At 48.4% G+C, this 12,120-nt stretch overlaps 1 protein-coding gene across 1 annotated transcript in view; it reads left to right on the top strand.

The window, feature by feature from the left end:
* Nucleotides 1-1,485: 1,485 nt before the first annotated feature.
* Nucleotides 1,486-12,120, top strand: part of ALK (ALK receptor tyrosine kinase) — a 3,554,133-nt gene continuing 3,543,498 nt past the window's right edge. The window contains exon 1 of the mRNA XM_069608653.1: nucleotides 1,486-3,204. Within this exon, the coding sequence (XP_069464754.1) occupies nucleotides 1,737-3,204 (1,468 nt within the window). The 5' untranslated portion in view covers nucleotides 1,486-1,736. The remainder of the gene's footprint in view (nucleotides 3,205-12,120) is intronic.

Raw genomic sequence — 12,120 nt, 5'->3', positions numbered from 1 at the left:
TTCGAGCAACCAGTATGCAGGTGGAATGTCGGCCAAGGGAGACTCTGAGCTTTGCGGGAGAACGTTGCTACAGTAACTTCGAGTTTATGAAGTTGGGAGAGGCCCTCTCCTGACCACTTGTTTGCAGTGGACATTCAAATGCTATTTTGTCAGCTCCTACTAAGGTGCCCGCAAGCAGAACATTAAAATGTCTTTGTCAAAAAGGGATACCAGAATTATTGATGCTACCCCGTACCCGGGTACTGCCATCTTCTGCAATATGAGTGTTGCACAAATATCTAGAGGAGTCACCGGATATTTTAGTTTTCCGCTAATACATTACAGGGTGTTGCAAATAATACAACGTCCAAATGTACCAACCTGTTAGTCATGCTCCTCAAATATGACAGAGTTGTGCTCAATATCCTATCCAATAAGGGATGATCACCGATGATCAAATTGCCCAAGACTACTCCGTGATCGAACTGAGCGGGAACTGTCGGGAGCGGTGTGCCAGTACTTTTTTTCAGTTTACCATTCCTCTACTTTTTACAACCATATTCACCATTCTCTATAGAGGCTCTTGCCCATTCATGTCCCTGTGCAAGTGTAAAGTTGCAATAGGAGCCCTGGTTGCTAGTCACTTAGACTGTTGCAATGCTGCAGGCACAACACCTTGTCACATGTTGCACTATGCTTCCACCTACCCTCTCCCTTGCCGGGACCACAGTCCCACTACTTTTTTCGGTACACTTCTACCTCTTTGTGCAGTCCACGGATACGCAGAGTAGAATGAAGATGAGACTGTTCCACGCTCCAACAGTGAACAGCGGGTGTCTTCTGTCACTACAGGTCCCAATAGTCCCCGATCTGCACAGCACCGTTTGATCGCGCACATTGTCAAGAATTGCAGAGGCACGGCACATTTTCTCAATGAGCATCCAAAGTCGCCCCGCCTCTTCTCGTACCCTGCATTCGACTAACTGTGCTTCTTTGAAATACCATTGGATGGAGAATCCCCCCAAACCACCTTCCCCCATGACGAGCGATAATGCTATGCGATCGCGCGCCTTTGGTGGGTACTTCGAGGTTGTGAAAGCACGGGCGGGCAGAGAAGAGGCTCGGGCAATCGGGTCACATGTCTCCCTGCTCAGCCGCCCTGCTGATTTCTCACAGACTGGCAGTGCAAAATCACGGAGCCCAACGCACCTGTTTTCGCTGCGCGTTGGAGGGTCGGGTGCCACACTGCCGTGTAGATGTGTTGCGATTTCGTGTTTCGAGATTAGCAATGGATGCACGCGGGCCAGCACTGCCTCCCTATTACATAAGACAAGAAAGCCCCCTGCTCCCTCCTCTTGTCAGCCCGTTTCATGATGTCTGAACATCACTCCAGGAACTACCGACAGTTCCAACGAGTAATCTCGCGAACTTTCCTTTCCCGAATCAAGGAGAAATTGAAAAAAAAAGTTGTAGCGCCCGAGGGAAAAAAAAATAGAAACACAACAGAGAATTTCACTCCAGACAATTGCATATCGACAACCAATGAAAATATGAACCTGTGCAGTTTAGCACGCCTCCAACAAGTACGTGGTTAATCTGTGAATAAAATGCGCTGCGTGTGACTGGTTGAGGGTGCGCCCACCGTAGGAGGGGTGTGTCCAATGCGATCTTGAAGCGGTGTCCTGAGGATTTCTGTTTTCCCGCTCTCTCCTATAGCAGGAGACTCGGTCTTCTCTCGGCTCTTATCCCGCGTTAGAATGAGTGCACGGGTCGTCCTCCAGCTTTGCTGTGCAGCCGTGCTCTTGGGCCAGGTCGCCCTTCGCGGGTCCCCCATACCGCGTCAGAGGGATCCCGGCGCAACCCGGCTGAAGAGAAAGAACTTGTCCCTGGACTTCATCCTCCCGTCTGCCCTGCGCACCTCTCTGCGGGACCTGCTGGGGGTGCTGCCCACTGACGGACAGGGCCTCTGGGAGGTGAGCTGTCTCCTGTCACTGGAATGCGGGCCCCTTCACGCGGCTGTCGGGCACCTGGGTCGTCCCGGGGAACTTGGACCTGGGTATTCCGAAGAGCATAGCCCGCCAGCGCACCAGAAGCCATCGAAAGACAGGCACCGGGATCGGTCCATGGTGCTGACCAAGGGATTGGGGAGCGCACTGCATAGAGTCAAGCGACGGGTCTACCCTGCGTTCACTGCTGTCAGTGTCACGGGGGTGCATTCCCTTTTAAACTTCTCCGGACACCGGGAACTGCACCAGCATGGCCGGGGAAAGCACCTGGGTTCACAGCAAGAAACACACTTGCTGCCCAGGTCCGGCTCAGCAGAGAAGGATGGAGACGGACTGACCTGGGGAGCGCACTCAGAAAACGCAGCACAAGGGCGGGTGCTGGACAATGCAAGCAGCTTTCTGACTAGAAACGAGATTCTGACCAACGGAGAGAAGGCTCTCAGCAGCCCGGCACCGAAAACAGCGGGAGAAGGTTGTGCGCTTTCGAAGGTCCTAAAGAGGGGACCAGTAGAGAATGCCCCGTCCAACGCACCTAGTACAGGAACCGACGAGGGCCTGACCAAAACACCAAACTCTGGAAAGGAAGATAACTCGGGTAACGCTGGGGATTCTCTGGCCAAGGTGCTGACCTCGGCATCAGACCTAGGGCTCTCCAAAGACCTGCAATCAAACTCAGCAAAAGAAGCGGCGCAGACCAAGGTACTCGGCACGACACCCGCAGAGGATATGGGCACCGGCGTGCTGATGCCATTATCGGATAAGGCAGCGGGCCCGTTGCCCCGTGAGAAGGCCAATGGGTCTACCAACAACCTCGGAAGATCCAAGCGCTGGAGCCCGGTGCACCGCAGGCACCCGCAGCCGGAGCACCGGACGCTGTCCAGGGTGCTGAACGCGGGCTCGGCGAGGTCTCCCCGGCGCTCCAAGCAGATGGTGCTGCAAGTGGGGCTGGCGCTGGTGCAGAAGAGCTGCAGCCCCGGCCGCACCGGGGCAAGGCAAGCCCAGGGAGAGGAGGAGGACTCCGGGGAGGAAGCAGAGGCTTTGGGGAAACTCGAGATGGATCTAACGGAGCTCTTCGGCTGGTGGCTGCGCTCGGGAGAGGGCAGGTTACGGATCAGGCTGATGCCGGAGAGGTCCTCTTCTTTCCGGGAGAAGGAGGAGCGCCTGTCCATGGCTATCAGGGACTCGGCTCCACGCCTTATGGTCTACGTCTCCAAGAAGGGTAAGCTGCCCTGCATGCACGCTCTTAAAGGTACCCGGCTCCATGTGTTGCAATGCAGAAACCTCCGGAGGGGCCTGGCAGGCTTGCCTCCAGTTTGAAAGTCGGTTGTACAACAAAGCGACAATACAGTTGTTTTGTATCTAAAGTCGCATTACTCATTCAAGTAACACAACTTCTGAGATATGTCAAAGTACCCGCAGATTGTGCACACAATATGTTTTTTTTCTTCTTTTCCCTAAGCTAAGTCTCGTCTCTTTGAACAACCAGGTGTACATAGTTCTGAGAAGAAACATGAGTTGTGTGCCCGTCAATAAAGTATTGCACCCCTGCACCTACACGCACCTTCGACCTCCTATGAAATACTGTAGGACAAAGATTCAATGCAGGCCAACCCTGGGGGTGCAATGCCCTTCTCTGAAGCAACGTCTCCCTGTCTCATTGTGTGTGTGTCGGGGTGGCAGACACAGCACAGGTGTCCAAGAACTCTCCTCATTTCCTCACATGGATACCGGAGGCTAGTTTGGAGAATTACCTTCCCCAAATCCCTTTTGAGTTGAGGAATTCTGGTACACGTTCATATTTTGGAAACCCCCGCCTCTCCCTACTAAAATATGAGTGCAATGCGCTGTGTCGTATAGAACGATCCTGAAGTCCCATAGATGATACTCAAAACCTGCAAACACCCCCCACCCACTGTCCATGTATGAACTGCACTTTTGACCTCCCACCCCCACTGTCCATGGATGAACTGCACTTTTGACCCCCACCGCCACTCTCCATGGATGAACTGCATTTTTGACCCCCCACCCCCACTGTCTATGGATGAACTGTACTTTTGACCACCACCCCCACTGTCCATGGATGAACTGCACTTTTGATCCCCCACTGTCTATGGATGAACTGCACTTTTGACCCCGGCCCCCACTGTCTATGGATGAACTGCACTTTTGATCCCCCATCCCCACTGTCCATGGATGAACTGCACTTTTGACCCCCCACCCCCACTGTCCATGTATGAACTGCACTTTTGACCCTCCACCCCACTGTCCATGGACGAACTGCACTTTTGACCCCCACCCCCACTGTCCATGGATGAACTGTACTTTTTGACTCCCACACACCCACTGACCATGGATGAACTGCACTTTTGACCCCCCCACCCCCACTGTCTATGGACGAACTGCACTTTTGACCCCCCACCCCCACTGTCCATGGATGAACTGCACCTTTGACCCCCACCCCCACTGTCTATGGATGAACTGCACTTTTGACCCCCCACCTCCACTGTCCATGGATGAACTGCACTTTTGACCCCCCACCCCCACTGTCCATGGATGAACTGCACTTTTGACCCCCCACTGCCCATGGATGAACTGCACTTTTGACCCCCCACCCCCACTGTCCATGGATGAACTGCACTTTTGACCCCCCACCCCCACTGTCCATGGATGAACTGCACTTTTGACCCCCCACCCCCATTGTCCATGGACGAACTGCACTTTTGACCCCCACCCCCACTGTCCATGGATGAACTGTACTTTTTGACTCCCACACACCCACTGACCATGGATGAACTGTACTATTCGACCCCCACACACCCACTGACCATGGATGAACTGCACTTTTGACCCCCCACCCCTTCTGACCATGGATGAACTGTTATTTTTGGGGGTTAATCACATAAATTGATCTACTCCGCCTGCTGGTGACACTTAGGCCTAGGTGTACTGTGGTCTGTTTTGAAAACTCATTTACATTTTCTTAAGTGGCATGCCCAAATCACCCTTGGCCCGCACTTGGATGTGATTTATAGAAAGAAAGATTCATGTGACTGCAGGTTCTGCTAAACGTTCAGGCTTGGGGAGTTGCCCCCGCTGGCTATTTGCTGCCAGCTGGCTATGCGCAAGCTGAAATAAGTTCCATCTTTTTAGCATCATCTACAGCCGGTAAGATAGCTCAGGGTTTTGATCGCTCGCTACTCTGATCTCTGTGTTATCTGGGGCTCTCAGGTTCATATCGCGATACAGCCAGCTCAGCCTTTCATCCCTCCGAGGCTGATACATGAGTATCAACTTTGGTTGGGTGTTACTTTTTGTGTGAATGTGTTATGTACAATGCTTTGGCGAAAGAGCAACGTACATAGCACACCATTATAATTACAGCCATATGGTAAACGTTACCTTTTTTAGGTAAGAGAAGGGAATTTTTGTTTAAGTAACATACTTGACTTTCATCATGTCAGATTGGAGCATGTTAACAGACGGGCAATCCTTACGCCAGTGTTTCGTGAATCATACAGCCTGCTTTGAAAGGTGCTACTTTTCGGGTAAACAGCACAATTTGCATTCCCAGCCTGTTTACACAAGGTGGAAATTCGAGGTTGCACCCACTTTTCGGCTTCCCCTTAATGTACGTTGGTACACGTGCATATTTCACGCGTATCTACGACGCAAATTACACTACTTTTCTTTCTGTGAATGGGTCACTTTTGACTCCTGCAGACCTTGCACAGGACGTGGGCCATTTATGGGCCAAACCGTAACTGCCTGATTTGTTCATGAACCAGTGGTTCATGTTTGATTTACCAAAGAAAAAGAGGCACCAGCTGTGCACCTATTTCGACCTTAGATGAGTCATTTTCGCAAGCAACCGAAGAGGATGTTTATTAATTAGGAACAATGCGCGCGTTGCTTCCCGATACACCTGTTCTCTGATTGCAATTTGGCAGCTGCGGGCAATGAGAAGGCTACTGTTTACTGACCGGTCGCACAAGTGATTTTTTGTTGGGATTCTTCACGGTTCTGAGTCATTACAGCTCACGTGTTGCATGAAATCAGATTGCACCCCCCTCCCCCTTGACCCCTCCCGCTCTTTACCGAAGTGAGAGGGCAGTTCGAAGGCTTCTTCATGGTACCTCGAGCTCACCTCTCTCTTCTCATGGACTTAATTGAACCTAAGCGCCCGATTCATGGAATATTTGCACGGTTCAAAGTGAATTTGCACTGCTGAAAAGTGGCTTTGTACTGCTGACACAAACCCTGATTCATGGAACCGTGCACAAGTGTGTTTTTTCAGTGCACAGTTCGGGTAAATTCATTTTGTACTGCAAACATGACTATGCGTTGACTTTGCCCGGACTTTGCACTGCAAGCATGCACTTTGCACGGTTCCATGAATCGGGGTTTGTGTCGGCTGAGCAAAATCAATTTTCAGCAGTGCAAATTCACTCAAAACCATATTCCATGAATCCGGCCCTAAGTGTCATCAGATACACTTTGACCACCTGCAGCATGCCAGGAAATGACATCCCCTGAGCTGTGGCTATGATTAAGTGATAAGAAGTGACTTCACAGAGTCTGTAACTCTCATGAATTCAACCCAGGTGGATATGGAAACACGACAAAAAGATGAAAGAGAATGCATTCAAAAGCCTACATGAGGTCAATCAATCAGAACAACATTTAAAAGGATTGGTCTCTAGCTGCCACTTTTTAACAACCAAAACAATTCGTTTGTGCTATCAGGGAGCAGATTAAGTCTTATTGATTAATTTACTGTGCGCGTGGCTTGGAACCCTAGCTTTCCGGTCCTCTAGCCTTGACTCCACCCCCCTTGAGGATTGCTTATGAACTCCAATCCAGATTTAGCTCAATGCAAGTTGGGCTAGGATCTGAGTTTTGATATGATATGATTTTTTATTTATAACACACTTAATACCCAGTGGTTTCCAAGCGTGGACCCAGGGATCAAACCTAGTTGTTCTGTGTTGTCTTGCTCCCAGGGAAGGAGCACGTTACCGCTGAGCTATCCTCCCGAGACACCCAGGCCTCTTGCATTCATGTGTTCTTTGAATAGCGGTCTGGTGTTCTGGAATCTCATGATTGGATTGCTCTATTGGTCTGCCATGTCCACATAACTATAACATTCCAGCATGTATGTCAGAAAGCCCGGCCGCATTGGAAGACATCGGGTAAAGGCGTTCTGCATCTACTAGCGGCTTGTGGAAGCCATATGCCTGAGATGACCATCATCCTTCCCGGGATTTCCTTCCAGAAATAGTAGGTCTTTTTGATACTCTAGCGCATATGGATTAATTCCCGTTCCACATCACAGTCCTTCCATCATTGGGGGTGGGGCATTCTGGAAGATTTCATGCACCCACGCGGATGTCAGGTACCCCCTATAACAGATTTTGTGTTCACTCTATTTCACCAGTTTACACATTGAGGCTTTACTAGGCTTCCAAAACCTTCTGACGGGTTTCACTCTCAAACCAAAGTTCTGCTTTCAGAACCGAAGATTGGGAAGTTTTAGATGGTCAACGTCACTATTGAGGTCCTTATTTTGATTAGTGACTTGTTTGTCGCCAGATCTGCTCTCCAGGAACTCGTTAAGGGCATGCACCCATGTCCTTTATCTCTCTGTTAGTGATCGAGTGACTCACCTGATCCTACTGGATTCTTTTGATCTCATCTAGTTAAAACCACACCTAGCATTGCTCAAGGTTGTGTAGTATTGGGAACATAAAGGGCTCGCCCAGCCCCCCTTTTTCCCTGTGAGGTGAACGTGGCCTCCTCTCACCTTCGGGTGTCTTGCAAGTTGCCCTGAGGTCCTGGATGTAAGCAGATCCTCATGTTCTTGTAGAACAGTCTTCAAAACCCAATGCCCCCCTTCCATTGCCAATGGAAACCTCCCTCCCCTTCGCCTGTCATTTGCTGAGAATAACAATGCACTTTCAACAAACACATAACAGCAACAACAACAACACAGGGACATTGATTATTGATTATTAGATCCACTTACCTTTCCCCGAAATCTGTTGGTCTCCTGGCATTATCTTTATTACCTGTATAGTCCCTCTCTACTGGAGACCCCCAATCAACCAGCCAAGAAATGGATTGCAGATTGATTATGTCAATGCACTGCGGTGCTGAATTAATGACACATTGACACACTAATGATCTTTACAATCAAAGATTGCATTTAAATTAATAAAAAAAACTGTCTCTCACTTTGAAACCGCCTAATAGGAAATCTTAAGTATGTTTCAACTATTGCACAGAACATCCAGGATATATGTCCGCTGTATACTTGACTACGTATGTTTTCAGTGATGGTTTGTCTGGTCCCCCACCCATCTGTCCGTAGCCTACTGACTGCATCGGGTCAGTGGGACCTCTTTTCACATGTATGTTGCAGGGTTTGCAGGGTTTGGGTGGGATTGGGGAGGCAAGGGTTGTTAAAATAGGTTTAGAGGACGGCGAAGGGAGAGGGTGGGTAGTACAAAGTGGCACGGGTGGGCTTCCCCTGCCGGTCCGTGAAGTACAGCACCGGTAAGCATGCCGGTACCGTAGTTCCCAGCCCGGACCTGGCAGGCAGAAAGGCACCCATGAGCACAGCATATCGGATGCACCGGCACCGATATAAACGGTGCCAGTGCATACGACCTCCCCATTCCCATTCGGCCCAATGGGGCCGAATGGGAATGTGGAACATCTTTTTTCTGGCAACCGCGAATGGGCAATTAACAGGTCTGGCAGGGCCGCAATGACCCGGTAATTGCCCATTTGTGAGCGCCGGAAAAAATTGAAAGTTTGGAAGCAGCCTGCCGGTTTTACCGGCAAGGCTACCGCCAAACTTGTAATGAGGCCCACTGTCCTAAAATGTGGAAAGTTGCTGCATGCCTCTGGATGCCCCACATCCGGGTTTCAAGGACACTGATGTCTTTATTTTCTCTTTTATTGTAGGTCATGTGACATTGCTTTAACTCCAGTGGGCATAGAGGGAATTTACTGGCCAATACATGCTAAAAGAGAATGCACTTTTTTTTAGATAGCTTGTAAAAACTATCATGTAAAATGCGAATGTGGCAGCAAGATGACAATGAAGAATGCCATTACATTGTTCCTACTCTTTTAGCAACAATTCAATTATAAAATTAAAGCGCTTTTAAAGAGCTCAAGTATGACATCAGCATAAGTCGACAGCTAACATTGATTATTAAACAGTGGCAGCGATAATAGTTTTGGCTTGTACGTAGGAATCGGATAGGTTTTTGCAGCACTGCCATAATGATACTACCTGACCATAAAATAGAAAGAGCTGACAAATGCTGTACTTGGACATATGATTGCTGCGCCTGATTAAAGCCCATCTAATGCCCATACAGTATCAAGAATTGTTGGATTTTTCCAAAGATTATTTTTAACAGGAATTCAGTGCAAGGAACATATGTGAGGACACAACTATTGTAGCACCAAAAATTAAAACAAAAACGGCTACATATTGGGCTAATTGCACGCATTGTTTTACTCTACAGATAGACCAGTTCTTTAAATGGGCCAGCTCTATCTGACTTTCAGTCTCATCACTTTTTTTCTTGGCTTTATCGAGGGCCAGGACTTCTCCAGGCTTAAGGAGAGTGCTGGTACTCAATCATATTGCCAATCTGTCTGAGCTGTCCGAAGACTTCCCAGCTCTGCATTCACACTTTTTCCTATGAAGCGTCAGAGCGTGGGGAAGCATTGCGTCAACAGAGCGAAACAATACACGAGACGAGAGGTTGATGGGCAAGGCACAGGGGTGCCTGTGGAAGAACTATTTTCCTTTAAGAGGTATGAGCGGGGGTTAATAATAAATGTGAGGGGAGCATAGCAGTGCATGCCTTGTGAAATAAAGACTCTAGCAGATGACATTTCATTGTGTTGCATTGTATTGCACTGCAAAATCAGTTTTAAAAGCCATTTTCTTTTGCTGCAAAACACTTTCAAAATCTCACACACTTGTGTGGGCTTTTACTGTGGTGTCCTAGTCGAGATGGGTAACATAAAGATAGGATCCTCTTGTTGCGTTGTATGCTTCTAAAACGATTAATATAATGGCAGGCTAGTGTCTCATGTGCATTCTGTACTTTCACATGTATTGCTGTAAAACTGTTGTATCTTTTCAAACCCAACCCTTAACACATACTTATATGAACAATGCATGGGAAGATACATGCTTGAACCGCAGACTGGGTCCAAATCCTGGTTCACCACATAAGTGTGGGATCCTCGGCAAATCAGTTCATCTCAACGGCAAACATCACGAGCCCCTAGAAAACATTCTCCCTAACAATGAGGCAGGATGTGGAAGGGCCATTGAGTGTGGCTGAGGTACAGGTGATGGTGCGTGGCAAGATTAAGGATAGGTGGCAGGATCGGTGGGTTATGAGTTTGAAGGGGCGGCAGTTGTGTGCAGTGTGCAGGGAGGTGTGGGCTCAGGCATTTGAGGGGCGCGTAGAGTTGGCATGAAGGGAGGAAACTATTTTGAATCACCTTAGGGTGGGTCATGCAGGGTTGGCAGGGTGGGAGCGTATGATGGGTAGAGTTACCCCGCCAGCGTGTGAGGCTTGTGGTTACCTGGAGGTGGTGTCTCATTATATGTTGGATTGTGTGAGGTTTCATGTGCAGAGGGAATTGCTCGGAGTTAGAATGAGTGGCATTGGGAGTTGCTTGACTTGTTATGTTGGAAAAGAGGGGTGGAGGAGAAACTTTGTAGGTTGCTGCTTTGGTTTGTGCGGGAGACTGGGAAAAGGGAAGCGATCTAGTGCTGATGGTTGGCTGGTGCATATTTTGGGGAACATCATCTAGTTAGATGGAAATCGCCGGGCTCTGGGTTTCTGGAGTAACCTAACAAGAAGAAGAAGAAGAGATTTAGGAGGTCATTTTCCAATCTCCTAGAGCTGCAAAAGAAGTGTAAATACCACATGTAAAAGATACTTGCATACTTTCTGACCTCATCTTTCACTTCAAGGTTTAGACCGGCTCGGATGGAGTCGCAGAACAAAACCTGTGTGCCCACCACCCCACCCACGCCCCCTTTATAAAACAAATGTATATCCACCAGCATCTAGGCTTATGGTGGCAGATATGCAATAGATTCTTAGGGAAAATGGCAGCTTTTCACATCTGGCTGATTCCTTAGGAATTCATGTAAAATGCACATGCATGACAGGAGGCATTTACGATTGCGCTTACGAAGTGCAACGCATGCACTGAAACTCGGGTTCACCTGAATTTCCATGCAGTTGTGCAAGCAATCAACATGTCATTGGGCGGCGGCTACTTCTGAATGTTAGAAGAACAGGACCCCCTTTCAAACAAACAGTATACATGGGATGCTACCCTCAGTAAAATCTGAAGAGCAACTCCTGGATGGTTAGGATGGTTAGGCGTCAAGCTCAGATACACAACTGAAAGGCTGTAGATCAACTAATCAGGATGATCAGGTTTGAGGCTACATCATACACATATTTTCCTTTCAAGCTTCCACCCTGTGAGCCTCAGCAGGTCTCAATCGGGACTGTGAGAGTTCATTGGTGCCTTTTCCCTTTAAGCACCCTCCTTTAGCCATAGAGTATTACTTGCCTTCTCTTATCCTCGTTTCCTGCCAACCTTTATACCAAAACAAGGCAAAAACAGTCTGTTATTGATGGACATCCTTGAGAGATGACTGCAGTAGGATGACAGACCCACATTTCCAGTGAATGTCTTAAATGTACACCATTATGCAGAGTTTCTGGTTGGAATCACTGCGTGTAATGTTTTGGTGTGTCAGAGTCCGAAGGGACTTAAACATTGTGAAGGAGAGAGTGAAAAATATCATTGGGGCTGAGTTAAAGTGGCAGAGAGACACATAGAGTGTGATACAAATAGATAATGAAACACAATGAGCAGGACACACATAGAAAGTGAGACAAATAGAGAAATGTGTGACGGGACAGGGACACAGGGTGCATTTAATAGAAATGGGTCTGTAAGTCCTGGTTGGGCCCCAGCACAAGAGTAATTTTTGTACCTCACTGAGTCTGAGCTCTGGCCCACTAAAAGCATAGATTGGTAAGTACCCGCACTTCTATTTTTTCATTTAAAGCAC

Source organism: Ambystoma mexicanum, chromosome 4q (genome assembly GCF_040938575.1).
Source record: "Ambystoma mexicanum isolate Mex_15411 chromosome 4q, UKY_AmexF1_1, whole genome shotgun sequence".
NCBI lineage: Eukaryota > Metazoa > Chordata > Amphibia > Caudata > Ambystomatidae > Ambystoma > Ambystoma mexicanum.
The sequence above is the reverse complement of the archived record's forward strand: the minus strand, read 5'-3'. Positions and strand labels throughout refer to the sequence as shown.